The sequence below is a fragment of the Diuraphis noxia genome, unplaced genomic scaffold (genome assembly GCF_037042655.1).
Source record: "Diuraphis noxia isolate RWA-SAM2 unplaced genomic scaffold, SU_Dnox_SAM2 contig0003, whole genome shotgun sequence".
Lineage (NCBI taxonomy): Eukaryota > Metazoa > Arthropoda > Insecta > Hemiptera > Aphididae > Diuraphis > Diuraphis noxia.
In genome coordinates, this window is record NW_028301713.1 from 51,872,719 (window position 1) to 51,896,695 (window position 23,977).

At 28.6% G+C, this 23,977-nt stretch overlaps 1 protein-coding gene across 1 annotated transcript in view; it reads left to right on the top strand.

The window, feature by feature from the left end:
- The window catches only part of LOC107168091 (inactive tyrosine-protein kinase Dnt-like), a 92,709-nt gene that overhangs the window by 17,964 nt on the left and 50,768 nt on the right, over positions 1-23,977 (top strand). The window contains exon 3 of the mRNA XM_089221785.1: positions 6,136-6,263. Coding sequence (XP_089077911.1) covers positions 6,136-6,263 — 128 coding nt within the window. The remainder of the gene's footprint in view (positions 1-6,135; positions 6,264-23,977) is intronic.

A 23,977-nucleotide genomic window follows, 5' to 3' on the forward strand; every position in this document is an offset into this window, starting at 1 on the left:
ATTGAACCATAACACCATATACAAGTATATAATTACAACTTTACTGTTGGTAAAATGGTAAAATGGTACAATATTTGTATCGTATTTAGTCTTGTTAAAAATACAATATTTATATATAGGCGGTGAAAAAAATTTAAGACCTAAAATATTCTTGATGAAAATGACATGTGCATTATGTAAGCTGTAATTGTTATTTATGTTAACCTATAGCTACTATACTATTTTTACAATTAACCAATTAATAATGTGTAAAATTCTGAATTACTTACTTAGACAAAATAATAATATTAAAGTACTTAAATACGTCTTATACATTTTTGTTTATATGAAATAATATTCAGTTTATGAACTAATCAATACTTTTTTTTTATATATAAATAAATGTGTTTACAATCTGTAATAAAACAATAAGTAAATTTGAGATTTTTTTGCAAGGTTTGGAGGCTTGAGTGAAGGGTCCATTGACACTACTTCAAACTTGATTTTTTTTTTATTTAGCGAAGTAAATCACGATGCCAATTTCGTTTTAGTCGACGGTTAGGGTTATCCGGGAGAGTCTTAGAGGAGAGGTTACTTATCAATACTTATAAAATATTTAGCTATAATGATTTAAAACATTAATGTAATATATTTTAAAAACAAATATGCATAATATTTGTAAAAAGTATACTGTATTAATATGTAGATTATAATCTTGACATTTGAACACTATTCAAATATTAATTGAAGCTTTATAAAAATTATTACGTTCGTTACTGATAATATTGAAACCTCCCCTTTATTTTTTTATGGCTCAATACAAATTCGTTTCATAATGTTGCTAAGCCATGTATGTATAAGTTATTTTGCATATTTAATGTATTTTGACGCATATTAATGTATGGTGTATTATATTTTTATAGGGTTCAAGCTCGTGTATGAGCATAAAAAATACCACCCTTGGCTTTATGAAATTCTTTTTTGGTTTTTAATATTTTTCAATATATAAATAAACGAAAACCAGAGAAAAATATTTTTGGTTACAATATGTTCTATTTTCTTTTTCATAGCGAATTTAATAGCTATTTTCTAAACATATAAACATATAGGTAATAATTTATTATGATGGTCTGACGTTTTAATCACCTTTATTCGTATTTTTTTTTTTTTGTTAACTTATTTATTTATTTATTAACATTCACATTAAATCCATGTAATAATGTAAAAATATTTGAAAACAATGTTTAGATAATTTAACAATATGATTATAATCATTATTTATTACAAAGAATAACATTTGCTGGTAATTATCTAATATAATGTTAATGAAATAAATTGACATTTATCATTTATTATAGTTTATTCATTAATTGTACAAACTTTACTTTTTTTTCTCATCTTCGTGTAGAGATACGCCAAATTAAATACTGAGTTGTTAACACTACAATTCAATTTAGCTGACGTAAGTCTGAAGTTGCCTCGTGTGTTTGTGCAATGTCCAAGGGGCGTGTAGGATAAAAGAAACAGCATGACGTCCTGCAGGACAGTTTTAATGTGCTCTCGATCATCCCTCCTAAGTGAAATATCGTCATAGCATTGTTGTTGTTGTCACCAGAGGGTAGCAATTTTTTATGATTATCGTTTAACTACTGGTGCTTGTGCGTAATTTATGTATCGATTCTTACAGTTACCCCCCTTAAAAACAAAAATAAAACACGGGTGTTGGGTGTATGGCTTGTGGTGGTATATTTTTATTATTATTATTATTTTTTTTTTTTTTTTATTATTAGGAAAGAGCCCTCGGCAGCATAGGCCATTGGCCTTACAAAATATGAATAGCTTAAATTAAATATTTACAGTAAGAAACGTACACGAGAGAACTTAATTCTAGATTTTGGATTGAAGGTTTGCTGCTGTGATGAATTGGATGATGTCTGTTATGGCCTTGGGATGATTTTGAAGTATTTCGGAGAGTGATTCGGAAAGGTTGAGGCTTGATCGGATGTTGTGGTATGTGAGATATTATTATTATTATTTCTGTTTAAAACGTTGTTATAACACTTTAGTGCATATAAAATGTCAGAAAAGTCATTTGTAAATCATCATTAATAATTATATAAACTCGATAATAGGAAGCGAAAGTGTCTTATTAGAAACGTAATGTGTAAAAATCATCTGCAAATTACTTATGTCGCATTAAATTAAGCACTTATATATATATTAACACACACGCAGCACGCTGCACACAGAATATGACGTTATACTTCTGAGTTGTGATTAAACCTAATTTAAAAAGCTTATAAAATACATATAATAACTTAAAACGAATAAAAACACCAATTCTAATTTCTCAATGAATGTAATAAATACAACTGTAATATATAACTATTTGAATAAAATGGTATTGTGCAAAGGTAATTATTTTGATAACCTAAAGTTGACCACCATTATTACCTAATCATTTTTATTTTATATGTATTTATTAGAAAAACCATTTGTCTAGTATCTATGTAGGTACGCAATAATTATAGCGTGTTATTATGCGTATTTCATTGATCCATTGGCTGAAAATTAAAATTGTCAGCACATCGCCAAATGTAATTGATTTACAGATATACGTATTATAGTCTATAAAGAATAATATCGAAAACAATAGAAGGATATTAAACGATCATAATTATTAAAACAAATGACGTGGTCACGGGTACCCAATATATTATATAGATGGTCATTTTTTTCTCTTTTTCCCTTTATGATTGTTATTTTGAATGTGTATTGGTAATATTAAAACCTCGGCGAATGGTGGGGGGGGGGGGTGCAATGTGCATAGTGGAACAGCCGGCGGTGCAATTAGAAACAGGGGTTCGCAAAGGGCCATTAAAAGCACGACGGAAACGTCAGTACGAGAAAAAATCGCCCCATCACCACTGGCCCAGCCCAACCAGAGAAATATCATTAATTTGGTAAACCACTGTAATTGTAAATTGCCCCTAGGAATATAAATCTCGAAATCACTAGAATACAATGTATGCCGGGGACAGTCTCTTTGTTCAACTTTTTAATTTATTTTTAATTTTTAATTTTAATAACGCCTTTTTTATTGCCGAAATTCCTCGCTGTACACAATTCCTTTGCTCAACGTATAATAATAATCACTGTTAAAAAATATCTATCTTGATTTTTTTTCTGTTCCAAATATTATTACAAAGCGTTTCCTTCACAAACGAGCAGTTTCACTTTTCTACACGGTACCATCATGATGGATTGAGCAATCTCCTATAAACGTCTTAATAATAATAGCCATACTCCCTTAGCTCGTTAATAATGTTTACCCCCCACTTTCGACACTACCTTTATTTATAATTTTTTTTACTTCAGACAGAGTTCATTTATAACAATTTACACAGCTATTAACGTATAAAGTTTCGACAGCTTTGTATAATTTCTGTATTTCTATCACACATAATTATATTTTGATCCAATAATTTCGTATTTTTTTATTATTTTGTAATATCAATTATTTGTAACATTAAATATTACACACGTACTGAAAGTATACATTTGTTTTCTGCTTTTTTTTTCACTAAGCATATTGATTATAAAAAAAAATTCAGCTGAAAACAAATGAATTAAAAATACGACTGAACTGACTATGCAGATTTTTTTTAAGTAGATTATGTGACAGAGACTAATGACATGCATACGATCGATTTGACCTTAGGGTTAGGGGTAAGGGAAGCAGCGTACCACCTGAGTTTTATTTCCATTAATTTCAATTAAGTTGGAAAGCAAAGGCTTAATTAAGATAAAATAATGATTGGAAATACAAGTATAATTAATAATATGATAAATTGTTCTGACTTGTTTAAAACCATTTGAAGTAATTTATACATATGTATTTTTTATGATTCGCATATAATAGGTATGAGAAAATGAATACTTTCATGCATTAAACTATCAGATTGAGAAATTTAATAAAAATTTATCTAGATGACTAGATGTAGGGGGAATTATATTCAGTTCAGAACGTAGAAAAAATGTTCGGTAATTTGTTGTATTCGTAATAATTTAAAAAAAAAAATGACTATTTATAATTATTTAATTATAATCTAAATTTATAGATTGTATGTTTTTTTTTTTTATTAATTGATATAGGCACACGAATATTTTGCATAGATACGTGAACAGTTATAATTATGGCAACTGGATGCATATATTTTTATTTAAAGTGTACACATAAATAATTAAATTGATTATTGCATGAACAATTAATTAAACAACCCAACATTGTGTGGTATGATTGTTACATGTTTATTGTTTTTCTCTGAAAAAATATACAAATACATCATTTTGACAAAATCCATAAAAAAGTGGGTTATATTGTTTGAGAGGAAAGGTTACTAAAAACGTACACGAACAAGGATTTTTTTATTTTTTTCAAAATCCTATTCAAACAAGTTGACGAGGATACACGTGTAAATGTGTAATACATATAAAATAATAATATCATATATCATGCTATATTCGCTGTACGTTATGTAACACATCTACAAGTACAAATCAACATGTTAAAAATAATTGAGACTATATTATTATTATTATTAAACTATCAAATTAATATGTAGGTGAGTGAAAACTAAAATATCTGGTTGATATTTTACTATTTTTTTTTACAGTTTACGTATATAACATAGAAATATGAAATAACATATTATTACGTACCTATTACAAGGTTTTTTGATTATTTACATTATAAAAACCCATCCATGCTATGAATTCAGAATTATATAAAATACAGAAAGTATACAACATATTAGCTTAATTTTCGAATTGACTCTACCTATATTGCGTGTTTTCATTAAATTTCTCAGTCATGAAACTGTTCATGTATATAAATATCGATTTCACCAACTGAACACGATATGTTAATATTTTAACTTCTTTATAAAAGTTATACGATCCAATTTATCATAAACGTGATTAAAATATGGCACATAATGAATGATTATTTTTAATTAGTTAACATACAATCAAACAAATATGAAATAAAAAATATGATATTTTATTTATATACCTTTATTTTGAAATAAAACATAACGATTTTTGATCGGCATTTTGAGTGAATAACTTTTCTTAGCACCTTTCCGTCAGAATAACTGATGGTGTGATAAATATATTATAAGTTTATTGTACAAAATAAAAATCATTTGAGTACATCGATCTATAAATAAATAATGAAACCCAATATTTCTGTTATTTTATTTATTATTAATATGTGAATTTGAGAATTCGCAATGTTGATCTCTCCGAAGTACCATCAGTCTTCTGCTTAAAGGGGGCCATACGAAACTTCTAGAGCAATTTAAGTCTCTCTATGTCTCTCTCAAATAAGGTAACATTTGTTATCTAAAACCAATAGCTGTTCTTGATATGTTTAGATATAAAACTACTGATTTAACCATTGGTATTAAATTGTGTTTTATATATATTATTATTTTTTATTGTACCAATAATGGGTCATGGTTATCAATTTTGCACTTTGTTGTATAAAATAGAAACTATATTAATATTAAATCGCAGTTTTTACTTGAATGAAAAAATAATAATTACATTTTATTTACTAGTATATATTGTTTAGTTATGCGGAAAAAATAACTATGTATTATGTATTTTAATATTTATTTATTTTTGATAATTGTGGAGTTATAATAATAATATATAACACAAAAAATAATTTTTATTTGGCGATCAGCAAAACGATTGTCTTAGATTTTCTTTAATACAACCCTAAAGTATTTCATGTATATTTAATCACATATTCATATTACACTTAATGAAAAACAAAATAAACAGAGATGTACTATGTTATTTTAGTTTATTAAAATTATACAAAGAATATTACCATGTTATTCTACAATGATGATTCTTATCACCCCCCAAAAAGCAATTATCACTTGTTAGATAACTATAACTTTATAACTTAATAACATAATATGTACTTATAATTGAGCTAATTATGATATCATATAAAGTTAAATTAGTTGTTAATAAATGAACAAAAATACTTAATATATTATTATTTAACGTGCTTAAATACACTGCTTCTTCAAAACCTTTTCGTATAATCGATAAATATAAATACTATTTTTTTCTCAGGTCTATCATCTGAACTCTACTATGTTCGTGATGGGGTTGTAAATACATATGCAATGAATTTTGAAGTACCAGTTCCTGCGAACATTGGGGAACTTGAGTTTTGCTGGCAATCGCTGACTCGACATTCGGTAAGTAAAATTATTTTCAATCGTCATGAACACTATCCAGTATTTTATTTCACACGAGTAAAGGTACTATTTTTGGTTTAGCAAAGAATATTACAGTTGAACATTTTTTTTTATATGCTTTTGAGGGGCAAGAAAAAGTTTTACAAACAATAAGTCTTAGATATTATTATGTTACGAACGGTTGATGGTTTAATTAGACGTGACATTAAACCGACTGTATGAAGGGTTAGCTTTATTTTGACTTGGAAATCACGTACCTAGCGCGTTCAACAAGCGAAATCCAAAAACTTTTGCCAAAAAGGGAACCGTTACGTGATTCATACACTTAAGCACCCATTGAACGTGAACTGAACTGTCAAATTATAGAGAAATTGTCAATTTACATTTTGGAATTCCGCATTACACGAATGGAATTCACACAGGTCTCAATATATTATATTTAAATTAAAAATATAATACTGTTTGCTGTTGTGTAAAAATATACATTATTTTAATCCCGCGTAAAATATATTTTACTCATAATGAATATATAATTATTAAAATTAATATTAATATTATAATACTTAAATAAATACTTATGTATAAAGTAGCCCAGAAACTGATCAAGCGATAATAAATTATAAGTGATAGCGATAATGTAATAGAGCTTGACTGTTGACACCATAGGGATAGAAAAGTCAGTGTAGTGAAAATATGTAGATTTATTTAAAATAGCTTATTTTTTTTCTATAACCTCTGAATGTTCTATTACTGTATCTATTGTATCATTAATATTAGATTTTTTACTATTATAGATTAATCAAGAATGCATATTCCCCTTAAATCCTTTAATAATGCATTCATTTTTAATTCTGTTTTTTAAATGCTTAAATATAAGTACTTAAAGGCTATATTTTAAAATATTTTATTATTTATGTCATTTAAAAAGTGCCAAATGGTAATACAAACTTCGTTTTTTTTCTAATCAGAATGACATTTTGTACTATACACTGTTAAGCACATGATTTCTTTGAAAATGTCGACAAATTTAAATTTAAATTCAAACGAGTAAAATTTCTGAGTTTTGTAGAATTAGATATAGGTATAGTTTGTTTAGGCATTTTACAACATACATTTTCCTAACCCCCCTCATTATAGGAATTTTTTTTATAAATATTTAGTGTAGAGTTTGTATAAATGTGTACGATCACTCTCTAAATTATCACAAAGTCCTTTTCGGAAACGAAATATGTTTATTTAAACATTAGAAATTTATTTATCTGTTACAACAAATTCTTTCCTACCTTTAAAAAAAAAAATCCGTTTTGTTAAAATGCTAACTTTAAATATCTATGGTCTAAAAACAAAATTGTCCAAATTTTATTATGTTTTTGATATTTTTAAGCTGTTATAAGAACAATTGTTGAAGGAATTTTAAAACATTTAGATTATTATATTAAAAACATAGATGATGCATTGATTTACATAATTAACTTTAAATTTTGATTATTTTATTATCATAGCTGTATATTATTATTTGCGATCTAAAATACATCGTTATTAAAATTGTTTTATAATTTCTAATTATTTATTATATTCTAAATTCTAAAATTACATGACTTAATAATTACCTATAGTATAGGTCTTATACTTATTATACATAATAAATATTTGTTATTCAATTACATATATGTCTAATACCATATCTGTATTATTTTATAGATAATATTTTAGTTTTACTTTTTAGTATATGTACCTATATATATATATTTACATGTACTTTTGCTATTTAATGCATACCAAGTGATTATTATTGACATTTTTCATTCAAACTATCGATCAAACTATTTTTCATTAAGATCTAAATGATATCTTAGACGATTTATTTTTTTTTCAACGATACACATTGTGATGGCTCTTTTAGAGTTCCATAAGTACTTTTTTTCTTGTGTAGTTTGCGGGTCCCCTAGATATTTAAGTCCTGACCAAATCGAGAATTTCAAGTCATCGCGATAAACGAATATGAAGATTTATTACATAACAGATATTTATATAACATATAGGGTCCTACTGTAGTCCGGATGTCGTCGGTACGAGGAGATGGTGCAAGAGAGAAGTTACACATTATCCCGGACAAGGCTTACTGGCGCCGACTAACCAGACACCCCTCGTCTTTATGACGACGAACATCATTGATTTTATGTGCTTCGGGGAAAACCATACCGCATTATCATATTTTAGAAGTTATATCATTGTATTAAAGGGATATCGTAAAAAGTCGATGATGCAAACTGGATAGAATAAGAGAATTCGTGTGGAACTAGTTGGGTAACGATAGAATTTTTTTTTTAATTTTACGAAGTTGATCATAAATTAATTTATTTTATATCTGATTTAAACACGATTGACTCATTTTATATGCGTATTGCGTAGGTATATATTAATTCAAAATGCACACTTCAAAACTTGTGGAAATTGTGAAAAACATTTTATGTGATCTCTTATACCCTATAGAAATTTTGTTCATGGTATTATAGTTATAATATTTTTTTCATAATTTTTAATGTACCTATATATATATATATATATATATATGTATCATGCATATTGTTCTGTTTTAACTTTTAATTAAATAATGTTACAAATATAAGATTAGACAAAATATACATACACATTAAATATTATATATACATATATGTTACGGACAAAGTAGGAAGTAAGACTGATCATTTTAATACTAAAATTTGTCATACATTGACCGGGCATTGTGCTAGATTGCCCGGGCAAAGTGTACCCTGCCCAGATTCAAGTGGGCAAAGTGAATTATACAGTGCGCTGCACACTTTTATATCAAATTGCATTTATACGTAATGATATCACTACAAAACTATAATTATATATTTTATTCGTACACGACAACGCGACAGCTGCGATAGTACGAACCGAACCGTAATCTAAACGATAAAGTGATCACACAGTATTGTAGATAATATTTCATAATCGAATCGTTAAATTCTTATTCGATATTTTCTAATGATTATTGTCACGACGGCAACGTCACGTAGTCTGACATTGTAGTGTAGGTAGTGCAGTTGCGTGTAGTGCTATTTTTTCTTTTGGTCAACGTTTTTAACTATTTTCTAAGTATTTGTGTACTATTTTCTAACATAAAATGAAAAAAAGTTTAATGAGAAGTTTAAAAATTTACTATTAAACAAAAATGCAAATGCTGTATTTTTAAATAAAGTAAAATACGATGAATTAATTTTAAAAGTGAATAATGTGAAAACTAAAACCTAATTTGGATGGCCAAGGGTACGATAGGTATAGGTACTTGCAATACATTGTGTAAGACCAACCGGTGTAAATGTAAAAGATCTGGTCGTCTTTGCAACTGAAAGTGTCATAATAGTGGTGTATGAGGTAATAAATAAAGCAAAAAATAATAATTGTAATTTAATAATAAATAAATTAAATATTAAAGCTGTGCAACTTTATTTATTTTTAATAATATTTTTAATATCTTTATTTTTAATTTTTTATATAATATTCAATATTTAATCTACTGTGCCCAAATCTAATTGGGCACTGTATACAATTCTCGGGCAACGTTAACTTATTCCAACTTTGCCCTTGAAAATCGGGCATTGTGTACAGTGCCTGACTTTCTACTCTGCGCGTAACATATATATAAAGTGAAACCTCTCTTAACGGACACCTCTAATTAGCGGACACCTCTCAATAACGGACAAAATTTCCGGTCCCGGCATAGTCCTGTTGAAAATAATAGATAATGCTCCTCTAAATAGCGGACACCTCTGAATAACGGATGCGGACAGGTTTATGTAGTCCGAAGTGTTTAAGTATATCTAAATAACGGACAGCTGTTCAAGAAATACGAACTGATTATCGAATTTTGATAGAAAAAAGGAAGGCCGGAAGGTTATCATTTTTCTTGATAATGCGACTAGTCATTCCCATTTGAATTTACAGAATGTGAAACTCGCATTCTTTCCACCAAATGTAACTTCAACTTGCCAACCTCTTTATCTAGGCATTATAAAAATTTCAAAACTCATTACCGCATTAGTCTTTTAAAACACGTAATTTTGTCTATAGATAACAAAAATATAAAAAAACTAAATGTGACAGTTCTTGAGGCAGTTATGTGGACTACAGCAGCTTTAAAACAAATAAACAAGGAAACAGTCACTAAATGTTTCATAAAAGCCGGGTTTCCGGGGTCAGATAATATTGGTAAATTAACACAAGTAGAGGATCTGAGTAATGAGTTATCGAAACTAGTTTCAACAATATGTCCAACAAATGCACAGGACTATTCGTCAATAGATGAATGCTTACAAACCGAAGACTTATCATTGAACATTAAAGACATAATCAATGATGGCATGAGTGAGAATGAAAGTCATGACGTGGAACAAGAAGAAGATAGTACAGACGGTGTAGACGAAGAAAAAATAACACTCAAAGAAGCATTACAGTTTGCGAATAGACTGAAGACGTTTTGTCTCAATAAGAGAGATGCAGTTTCATTGTCACTAGTTAATCAACTCCAGTCTAATTTTGAAGCGATTGCAATACAAGAAAAAAAAAAACTAAAATTTCCGATTTTTTTTTTCAATAAATAATTTTGTATAACATATTTTATTACGTCAAATTATAATAAATTATGTAGGTAATGATAAATAATAAATAAATGTTTAAAAAGTCAATTAAATTTAATTTTTCAGACATAAATACATACATATTATCTTATCAATTTTTCCCAATAGCGGACACCTCTCAATAGCGGACAATTTGGTCGGTCCTATGAGTGCCCGCTATTCAGAGGTTTTACTGTATTAAATACCTATCTGCTGTAGAATACAACAGTCCTATGTATAGGTGTACTTAATAAAATTATATTACGATAATACTATATAGTTATTGACATTAAATATATCTTGCATTATGATGTTTGCATTTTTCATCAGCAAGTTTGAATTTTAGTTTATGACTAATAGTATTTGAAACATAAAATTGCAGACATCATTTTTAAGCTCCGTTATATTTTATTTATATTTGAATAATATACATAATTGTATAAAATATTGTTAGTAAATAATAACATTACATCGTTTTTATATCATCAGCGTTCCCATGTAGTTAGTTATCATTATTCATTAGTAGTTAGTATAATATACCATGCATAATATAGGTATGCCTAACAATTATATTTGTGGTAACAAATTGATAACTGCAGGACATGCAAGTAGGTATACCTTATATACTAAGTTTTTCTTGAATATAGTTTCTAGCAGTTTGCTATTTTATTCTTTATCGTTGTCTCGTTTTGTGGATGAATAATATATACTTCAAACAATTATCACGTCTTGCATTCCGGTTGAAATGTATTTGGCTCTTTAAAGTGTGCTATAAACGATTTCATCAAATGAATCCCATACGTCAATGCACTCAAGCAGTATGAAAGAAAATTGCACGATTCCTTTCAATAACGACGACGTCGTCGTCCTTTAGCGTCTTTGGAATTCTCGTCTGGGTAAACTATCGACTGGTATTTTATTAAGACTGGCAGCGGCACGACAGTGACGGCCAATTTTCGCCTGCCCCTCTCTGTGAAGATATATACAAGTTCAAAATTGAAAAATATCAGCTCCGGCATTCCGGTTACGGACGGCACCTCGGAATGGGGGAAAGGGGAGGGGTCATGATATCCGGAGAAATTTTCGGAATACCTTCCGAGCCGTATTTATGTGAATAAAAATGCCGCCGCCTGTCGTTTATTCGAAATAAAAATAACAACAAAACCGACGGGACACGTTCAAAACGCTCGTGTAGCTGGCCGATGGCATTGGATAACTTAACACTATAGCAAGCCACAAGCACACAAGTGAAATCTAATATGATGCTTGTGTGAACGGATTTTAATTAATTCTCGTTAAAAAGGATCCTCCCTCTCCGTTGTAACGGTGTGTGGTGTGGTGGGTCGCGGCAGTGGCGTTGTTACGTTTATATAAAAGCGGATTAAATTCCCCGACACCCAGGGACAGACCGGCGCCTTTCACTTGCACGCCGCCGCCGATATTAATTTGCCCGCTCTAACGCTCTTATACAACTCACCATAGAGAATAGGAAAAGAAGGACAAAAAAAGTAATACCCTTGCCGTCGACATAAAAAATAAAAATAAAAAACGAATAAATAAAACGCCTAGGCGGTCGTAACTGTTTTCGTTTATACTTAGCAAGAGACAAAATAATTTAATTGTATTGTGTTGGTCCCCTGGACAGAATAAATCGACGGATAACTGAGTAGGTAATGAATGTTTTTGAATTATTATTTGTTGTCAGTGTAAATTAGTGGATTGTATCGGAATAGGACCGCGTTTTTTTCCTTACACATCATACAATATAATTTAATAGCAAACTATTTACCACTGTGAAAAACAGATACTTCGAACGGAATGCAAACGAGTTTGATTAAATGTATTATTCAAATTAATTGAAAACGCATTACATCGCTACAAATAATATATATTTTCCGGACAGGGGTTCGATTGAAAGTATTTTATTTATATTATTAGTATATAGACTACTCAGATGTATTTATTCAAATGATACGATTTTATAAACAATGATTTAACTATGTGATATATATTCTTGTTTTAGTTCAGAAAAAATTCTATCGATAGCCTATTGTCATTAGTGAATTTCTTGTCAACGTTAAAATAATATAGTTTTAAAAAATTAAGTAAATTGTTTATTGGTTTTTAAATTAGAACTATTAAAAACTCGTCGAAACCAAAATCGAAAATAATACTATTAAGTAACATCAATAATATATTATAAAAAAAAAAAAAAAAAAAAAAATATATTTATGAACTTCAACATTGGAAGTTTAATTAAGTTTTTATAAATTTATCCACCATTTATCAAAAAATCTAAGCTATATCACTTATGTACTAAAGTTCCCAAAGGATTCTAAGTTTCAAATAGAAATTTTGAATTTAGTTTATACTTAATTGTAATAAGTAGGATTAGATTCTAATACACATGGTCCATATATCACCAAGGAAACTATTATGTATTTAAAAAATACATATATAATACATATATTCGAATAAAATAAGTTTTATATTGTTGTTTTTAGAATTTCTATATTAAATTGAGTATAGGTATTCGTCGTGGTTTAACGAACCAGAAGTTTTACTCCATGATGGTTAATGATCATATTATCATTGTATACAAGGATAACAGTTAGATCACAAAACCCATTGAAACAAAAGTTGCGATAATATTGTATTTAGGTAGGACGCTATAAGTAATTCCTTACCCGCTGAAACGAATGTCCTCTATTAAATAATTAAAGATAAATTTGCTTGACCGGGGCTTATTATTGAGATGGCCTATTAATTGGAAGTTTTCGGAAGAGGGTTGCGGAGGTACGTAGATTTAGTACTGGTGGCGATAACGGCAACCGATTAACTATTAAAACGGTATAAATGGGGATTCCGGAACATCGGAAGTATAAAGACGCGCATTTACCAAAAACATCGCATACCTTTATCATGTAGGCTACATGATCCACCATTGACATTGGTATGTATTTACATACTTATTATTGTCTTTACTAATTTATTATTATATTATTATCATTAATATATTTGTTGTCTTCGTCTTTCACACTGTTCAATCTATCTATTTATTGTCTTCATCAGTACAAATCGACAATTCGACACAAGATTGTAAAAACTATCGTTGCGCATTAGACCGCTTTTATAAATTTGATTTGAGTCATTTTTAAAATAATTGATAAACTTTATAAAAATTTACAAATGTCTGGATATTAGACTAAAGTAGCTTGACCGATTTCGTGCAGACTTATGGCCGGAATCTTTATCATATAATTCACTACACTCTTTTTTTGCACTTATTGATGGATATAAAGGTCGTTTCTCTGTATTTCACGTGTGAAACACAAGGCAATAAATATTAGTACACAATCCCTGTCATACAATGCCTAGTACCCGTGAATACATCGCTGGAGCACTTCGCCAATACAATATACCATCGGATGGACCGATGGACGTAATTTCTATCATTTTATTTGATTGTTAGTTTTTTTTACATAATACCCTCTTCACGTTCACATTTTTAATTTTAGATTTAACGAATAAAATAATATTAAGTGATGGTTAACTATTTATTGAAATAAGAAATAAAATATATGATATTATTATAAGAATGTAACAGTGGATTTATTTTCATTTTTTAAACTTTTAAATGCAGCATAATCTACTGCTTTATTCAAATATTGGTTTTACTTGCAAAATGCTGCTGTTTTGGTTTTTGATTTTGAGATATTTTAGATGTATCGCTTAACTCACCATATTTCTTACTTTAATTTTATATTATATTATAGCACTACCAACACATTTTAATTAGATATTGTTAAGTATCTTGCTGGCTGAACAGCTACCTAAAAAAAATAAAAAATAATAATAGGTGTGACCACTGACGCGGGCTCGCGTAATAGCCGTTTGAATTCAAACGGCCTTTGCACGGAAACTCGCGCAATTACTTCTCTTTTCCACCGCCAATCGACGACGGACGACACCGACACGCGATAAGCGCGCCTGGAACAGTCGATCCGCCGAGACTCCGAACCGGTCGAGAGTAGAGTGAGTTCTCTGACCGACACTGAACGACACACGCTCCTCACCACCCCGCTATTTCGATTTTCATGTTGATCATTTTCTGGCGGTTGTATTTTCAACCACCACAATAAAAAAATCATAATACCACGAACTGTTTGTGTTTTTTTTCCTCCACCACTTCCTACACTAGTGACTCCACTGATCCACGCGGTATCCGTCCAGGACCGCCACACCACATGAGCCCTTAAAAATAAAAATTAGTAGATATTGAAATACATGCCAATATATTATATACCAATAAATGGATTAAAGACGAAATATGGTGATATCTAAACTAAATAAGGAAATCACGGAGCACACCTAAAAGTTGGAAATCATAAACTTTATCACAAAGAGTTATCTGAACATTACAATGAAAAAATAATGACGTGAAGAAATTAAAATAAGTACAATTGCAGCGAATAAGTGCTTTTGAGAACTAAGTATATCATCAAGTTCAAACAATTATGACTTAAATTAAAACCTACATTAAACAAGGAAGTTATATTGGACCAGTTCTTATGTATATGTGCATGGCCAATACTTTTAATTGAAATCCTTGAAAGATGAATATTGAATAGTAATCGAAACATATTCGGACCTAATAAGAAAAAGCTCACCCAACAATATGAAATAATAAGTAATATGGAATAACGAAAGATGCACGATAAGAGTCTGATATAGTATCAATAATTCGATACAAAAGAATTACATAAGTTGGTCATGTATGAAGATTTAATAGTTTAATGAAAACGGTCTTAATGTGAGAAACTTAATGCAAAACATCACCTGGCAGTTAAAAAGAAAGGTGGATAGATAAAGTCGAAAGCAATTTAATGGGAACTTGTCATTTAAATATACAGAAACAAGATTAAGAACTATTAACGTAGGATATAATGGTGGAATGGGTGGATGAAGTACGCGGTATTATGCCTCGTCGGCCTACTACGACAACCAAAGAAGAAGATGCCCGATGAACAGTACTACCAACTAATTTCAATAAGATATTGTTAAAATATTTTTTTATATATTATAATGTCACTGCAGATGATAATAAAGTTTTAGATAAAAACTAAGGTAATCATATTATTAAAATGCTATACTACAGGATTTAACTCTATCCGTCGAGTGTGCATTGGCGTTTCCTTATAATATTAATTACATTATATTCAACGTGCCACGTTCACCACGTCTCAAAACCAAAAAAAAATAAATAAATAAATAAAAATGCTAACGCACACTTTACACGTGCGAGTAATATTAACACCCCTCGCCCACTCTGCAACAAATGACGAGCTTGTATCGTCGTCGTCGTCATCGTCGCGGTCGTATCAACAATTCCGGTTCAAAGCCCTCCGTGGTCGGTTTTGTCGCGCGCGAGTTCAATCCATTTACTTCCGGTGTACGCCGCCCGCCGGAGTGGTGTGGACCGTTATTTTTGCCCCCCTTTCCGTGCGTGGCGAAAAGAATCTCCCCAGCCCCGTTATCAGCGTCCCGCGGTAATAATATAATGTACGGCTGGCCGGTTCGGGGCTCGCGTGTAATACACCGTGTAAAACCGTCGTCGCCGTTATATAGTGGTCCGTTTACGGATATTTATCGATCGCCATTATTCTATTCCGTTTTCGTCGTCGTCCGCAATGTATTATATTATTATTATACACGTAAATAGTACCTATATACCTACACAATGTAATATACGTATACACTACAAGACGGTCCATTTAACTGTGTGCCGCACTAATTTTTTCGGTCGATTTTTCTGATTTTACAGAGAATAAAAGTTTTCATTTCTATTTGATATATTATGTACTCAATAATATTGTTTAATCATTTTTAGAGACAATATTAGGTATATGAGAATAATAATATTAGGTTTGTTAAAAAATACAGCGTTTCAGAGGAACAACATTATACGGGTTGAATAATTAATACATATTATAAATGTGAAAACCATAAGAATTTGAAATTTTCGTAAAAATGTTATGTCCATAAAACGATATAATATTATATAAAAACAATTTGTTTCGTCTTCGAAACCCGCAAGAGTTAACTCTGAAAATAGTGGCATAATTTTGACCGTGGTAAAAGCTAATATATAACTACTATTATAAAGGGTAAAAGTAAAAGATATCTGAGCTCTATATACTATATACATTATACACATATTATGTATCTACTTCTAAGAGGTTAACCTAATCTAACATATATATATACACCAAGCATCACATCTACCTATATCAAGGTACATATTTTATAGTCCGTTGATAATGTTTGTGTATGTAGGTACATTTTATTATCGTCAAACAATATTTACGTCGCTTTGTTCAACCACCACGTTAATTATTTTACCATTGTCGCAGTACGTCTACAATTGCCGCCAAGTCCGGATAACGTCGTGACATACGGAATCACGCAATCGTGAAATAAAATTTACGACCGCCAGAATAATGCATTTTCCGCTATAAAAGGTGTTCATGTGTGTGCTTGTGACGTTTGTGTGCGTTTTTGTGCGTGTTTCGACGGCGACAATGTGATAAAATCATTTTGTTCGTGCAGGAAAATCCAGTTACATTCATACAATCTTCAAACCAATAAACTTGTTCACGTTGTACATCTCCACGTGCTCGTTAATAATGATAATTTCTATTTCCTAAGAGTTTCCTAATTCAAAACAAATAATTTTTTTTTTCCAAAAGGAGAAATATCGATTAATAGGTTTTAAAAATAAAACAATATATCACTTTAGATATACAGTTCATAATGTTGATAAATAGAAATATTCGTGATTATGAATTTTTATTAACGTCGTTAAATTTGACGTGGTCAATATTTTTGACACGTGTAGGTATAGTCACGTGTGTGTTTGACTAATGCGTATTATATAGTTCCGTTGGGTCATATCCAAATAAAAAACGACATTAACGTTAAACAATTTGAATGACAACCTGACATTTGGCTCTTAGTGAATTTTTTTTTTTAAAGACATTAACAACTAAGGTGGTCCCATATTCTGCAAAATAAGAACGTTATTATTTAATATTTTAGATTGTAAAGAGAAAACGCTCTCTGTGCGACAGAAATAAGGTTATACGACGTACTGCTTTAGGTTTTAAGAGTATACATTTTTATATTATATTATGATATGCAAATGTATAACAGACTCCAAGTTTAGGTTTTGTTCTCTGCTTTAGGGAAATACATTTTATAACTATGTAGGTATTTATTTTACTTCTGGGAAACGTATTTTATTTATTAAAATTATAACAAAGCTCGATATAATGTAAATTATAAAAAAAACTTACCTTCATGGACGTATAGGTAATGTAAATATTTACTTATATGCGTTTTTATTTTTGAAGATACTTGTGAATATTGGGTTTTAATAAATAAAAGAAAAAAAATACAAGTCGTGAAACAGATATTGCTTCAGTTTCATATAAAAGTTATCATCATAATTTTACTTATATTATTTTGATTTTTGTGTTTAATTTAATAAAATTGCTATTTGTATTTCTTTATACATTCGTGCACATTTATGCAAACAAAACAAGAGTTATATTCTTTAAGCTAAACATTAAAATGGAACAATACAATGATAGTTTCAACATTATGTTTTTATGAGAATGATCATTTTATATTCCATCACATATTTTATTTTAAGCAGAAATTTGATTAATGGAGGTTTAAAAAAAATTATTGTTGTAATAATAAATATACTATTCAAACACTTAATTTTTTTTTCACTTGATAATTATTCATCAAGTCTGTTTTTTTCTTTCAAAAGTTTTAAACTGTTTACTTTTAACTGGTCTTAATAGTTATTATGCCACTTTAGCATGTGTAATTAATAATTACCGCTTATTAATGACACCCTATTCCGGAATAATGTATACTGCTCATTGCATAATAAGAAATTTAAACGTCGTTATAAACATTTTTTAAAACTTCTTCAAACTATATTTCTTTCAAAAATTGTTCACAAAGCATAATCGTAAAACTTTAAAAATAAAAACAAAAACGTATTCATTTTAATTTAACGGAATATGTTCATACTTTGTTTTTGTCTATTGTCTAAACATAATTACAGTATTACCTGCTATATTATAAGTATTTATCAACGATACTTTTAATTTATTCTGTTATTTTATAATTTTAATTATGTTAGTCGGGCCGATCGTTTGTCAACGAAATATTTATTTTCGATTCTTTAATTATGAATTGAAATCATCCGGTATAAATAGTTATACATGAACCACAGAAGTTATTTACTGTGCTTACCTACAAATATTTATTCAGAATTCACTTTATATAGTTTACTCTAAGATCTTATATAATCAAATATGCTTACTATAGGTACACCTAAACACACAATTGCAATATTTTCTTTTCGTTTTATTTAAACTTTGTGTTACCATTAGTTTTGACAGTTAAGTATTCGAGAGAAAAACATACGTGAACAGTTTAAAATATTATTTTCCTACTTACCAAGAAAAATTAAATCAAAACTATTTATAAAGATATTACAAAAACTTAGTACGAGTATATACATTATACATAGTGCGTGGTAAAAACAAATATCAATAGTTCTAATACAATAAATAGCAGATATTTAACGGTGAGTTTGATAATGAATATAATGGAATTAATTTATATTCGTGAACGTTATGCAATCAGGGAATGGCTAGATTTAGATTTAAACATATATTTTCAAGACTTAACAATTAAGTTAATAATGACATAATAATAGATTTCAAATCATTGGGTATTTGACTTAATTTCTCTAATTGTTCAGTTTTTAAGAAGATATATGGGCAAAATACTAATTAGTCTGGAAGATTACAGACTGGTGCAATCTTCGGACAGGTGATCTTCCCCTTACTTGCGCAGTGAGAGAATTGTGCGCTTTTTTGTGCCCTGTTACTCAGAACTCAACAAGACTCAATGAGTGTTCAGAAAGGACGAGGAGGACCAGTGGCTTAAGGTACGAGGGGGCAGAACCGCTCATATACTACTTAATATGACCAAGTGATTAACGATTATACAATTGAAGTGCTTCGCCATTTTTTTATAATATCGTTTTTCTATTAAAGCCTTGGTTTGTAGAAGAGAAGAAATGGTGAAAATGTCTACATTATTATTATTTTTGATAAGATTTACAAAAATTAGTGGTAGAGGTAATTTTTTTTTTTAATATTTGCGATACGTCTAACTGAGTGACTTAGATATCTCTGTGCATTAGTCACTATTGGTGTTGAATGTGGAATGGTGTAAATTCCTGATAACGACCCTAAATGAATGTTTTCATGACCAAATGTATGAAATTCCATGTCTGTGTATTTAGTTGTTCAATTACAATATTTAATCGAGATATTATTTTGAAGGGCCTCAAGTCGTATGTAAAAAGTTATATTTTAAGTAACTGATGTTTAAAGAAAATTGTACAACAAAGGTTACAAATCCCTTCGAGTTTCAATAAAATACTTATCAGGTAGTAATCTGAGTGTTTTGTATAATTACTAAAATAAAAATTTCAAAATGTGTTGCAAATAACTTTAAATGTTTAATATTTTAACGTTTGATGAATTAATTATACAAAATGCATGTTAATTAAAAACTTAATGTTTACGCGATATAGATGTCATTCTTCTTAATCCCTTTTACTTGTCAAGAATGTTTTCATTGCTTATATAATCATCAAAGTTACAAAACATTACTGGTGAACGAACATATTAGTATAATATTTAAGGCATAATATCAAGTTCTTGACTTTAAAATTATTAATTTACTCATTATAACTTGTGTACTTGTATTTCCTGAGAAATGTATGTAATGCGTAATAATAAGACGTAATGCACATGAATTGGCGAGAATTGGACTGTTTAAAAATGTATATCTCAATCATTTATATAGTAATAATTTTATTGAAATATAATTAATTTCCAATAGGTACACAAAGTATAATATAATATTATGTGTATGTAATCATTTGAATAGGTCCGTGATTGAATGCACCTTGATCTATTTTTTTATTTTGTATATTCGACTTTTTTTTTACCTAATCAAAATTGTCCCATCTTAGGTTTTGTACCAATCTGCTTTCTTTTTTGAAAGTAGATGATTTTATTAGTGATATATATTATGATATAAATAATAAATATACCTATAATATTATGTTAATTTATGTAATTAGAAAAAACAATATGAGTTAATTTCTACTATTCACAAGCCTGCGGGGGATAAAATAATTATATTATTATTATATGTAATCAATTGGTTGTCGTAAATCTATCAATATGACACTGAAACGTACGTCTATATTATATAGTTTAATATTTGGACACACTTATTCTACGTTAATTTCGATAATACTTTCGTCATGAAATCGACTAGGAAATAATATATAAACACAATATAACATTATAGATCGCCCGTGGACAATTGGCGCTTTGATTATAGATTATTATTATGAGATTTATTTGATATCCTGGGGCCCATTTATTTTTTAAAATGCATCGTACTCGTTCTTTTTATATATTTTTTATAAACTTAATACAATAAGATGAACAAAAATAAATTTTTTTTAAATTTATTTGTACGATTTTATACATTATGATACAAGCGTATTAAAATACAAGTTTAAGATAGAATTAAATATATAAAATTGTGCCTCAACAACGAAAGAAAACTAAAAAGTGATCGAATTGTTTTTCCGTAATTTATCTTCACTATACCATGACATTACTTATACGCCATATAATATCCACATCATATGATAATTTAAGAAATAATCCTATTGAGCTCGTCAGCAATTAAAATGGCTCCACATTCCACAATAGAATATTGGTGTTGCAGAGCGCTGAATAATTATTTCAGCCAATATGTTAACACGAGATCAATTAAATAATCTCTAGTTGCGTTACTTACTACCAGTCATATAATATCCATTTTTAATAACCACAATATGGTTACCACATACCAACTAGAAACAATTATAGATTTCATAGAAACTTGTAAATCTATATTAATAACGTATACAAAATTTATAAAATAATGATTATATTTTCATACTCTGCAGTTTAATACATTCATAGGTGTATTGAAAAAAAAAATAGTTATTGTATTATAATTAACGTATTAATTTTTATTATTTTGATAAAATTATAATTTAAGAATATTTTGCATTATAAACTCATTAATAGAAACTTAAATATTTATAAATCTATAGGTTCTGTTAAATATCATTGTGTATATTACTTGCATTTTTTAATTTACGTGATAGTTATCTTTTTAGTAATTATAGGATATTATATTGCAACGTTATTTTTATTTTTTCTCATCTTATATTAATTTAAACATCCATCATATTATTTTCTTATCGCCTGCATAAGTTATTAAATGACAAATGCATATAGGCATCTTAAGAAATCATTGACTTGAAAATAATCTTATGATGAAAGTTGATATGTAGATCTATATTGTATTATTTAGTGTAATATTATTATAATTAAAAATCATACATACCTACCTGTTAGTGTTGAATAGTTACACCAAAATAATATAATATGCTCGTGCGTGAAGTATATTATTTTACTAATCGGAAACTTGATACGTAATATAATAATTATGAATGTGAAACTTGCTTTTAAAGATGCAGAATATTTTTGTTATTTTATATTCTCAAAAAGAATTGTGAAATATCTGAATATCAAATAAAAGATGCGTAAGAAAAATGTTTAATGATTTTTTTTTAATGCACATTTGTGTATAATAGTATAATGTTGTTTACTGAAATATGTGTTCATAAAAATAGTTATTACGTATAACTTCAAAAATAATGAAATTTAAAATATGTGAGTCTTTTATATATTTCTTGGATAATACATTTATATACCTAAAGGAAAAGTGAAAAATTACAAAAATTTGGTTCCTGTAATCTTGGAAAAGTAATTTAGAATAAAATTGAAGACAATTTATTTTATTTGCCACAATAGGTAGGTGAGTAGCAAAAAAAAAAAAACTCGCACAAACAAGAACAAATTAAGTTAATTCTATAAAACTTCTATATAAACTTTGATAAGTATGCGTTGCCTACCCGTCTGTGTCAAGACAGAATTCTTTTGAAAACTAAACATTCGTACCAGCATAGTACCTGCCCCTTAGGCCTTAGTAGTATATGTATTATTTTATCACATTATTATCTTCATCAGTTTTTTTCTATATATTTTATAAATGTTGTTTATTTTGAAAAATGTTGATAAATTAAGCATGCGGATTAACAATTGAAATTTGGTAAATGTTAGATGATCTCATGCAAATCAGTGAAACCGTGTCAGGGTTTTACGAAACAATTGTTTTTTTTTTCAACTGCTTTATCGTATGTTCTATAAGCAGCTTTATCGCTTTCTAAATCCGAATTTGTTTTTGAAAACTGTATGTAAATAATGTTTAACATTTTATTTCCTGTCTTCTTTGGTACATGAATTACTATTTTCTCTCGCCTGGTTAAATGAAAAAAAAAAGTTGTCTGTTTAGCATTAATTTAATGGTATTTTGTCCTATGCGATAGAATTTTATCTAATGAATACTTCAAAAGCTAATTCGTTTCTCTTTAATTATTTCCCACGCACAAATTATTATTTTGTCCTAATTTCATATTATATTCTGTACTACATTCAGACATGTAATATACATAATGTATATTATATTGTATTCAGGTATTTTTAATTGTAAATTCGTATCTTTTAACTTATTTAAATTTTAAAACGGCGTTATTGAAAACTTTATACATTTCGTGAATAAAATATTTCGCTCATAAATGAAAATATAATCGGTAAAAATTAAAAAAAAATTACAATAAAATAATTTACAATATTTTGACGTCTTATTTGGGTTTGGTCCAAGTGCATATTATCTATTATCGGTGTCGAGTTGCAAATAGTTGTAGATGTGTTGAAATATTTTTCATATTGTTATAGGCAGATGCCACAGGACTCCCCATGTTGGGTAATCTCCCATTAC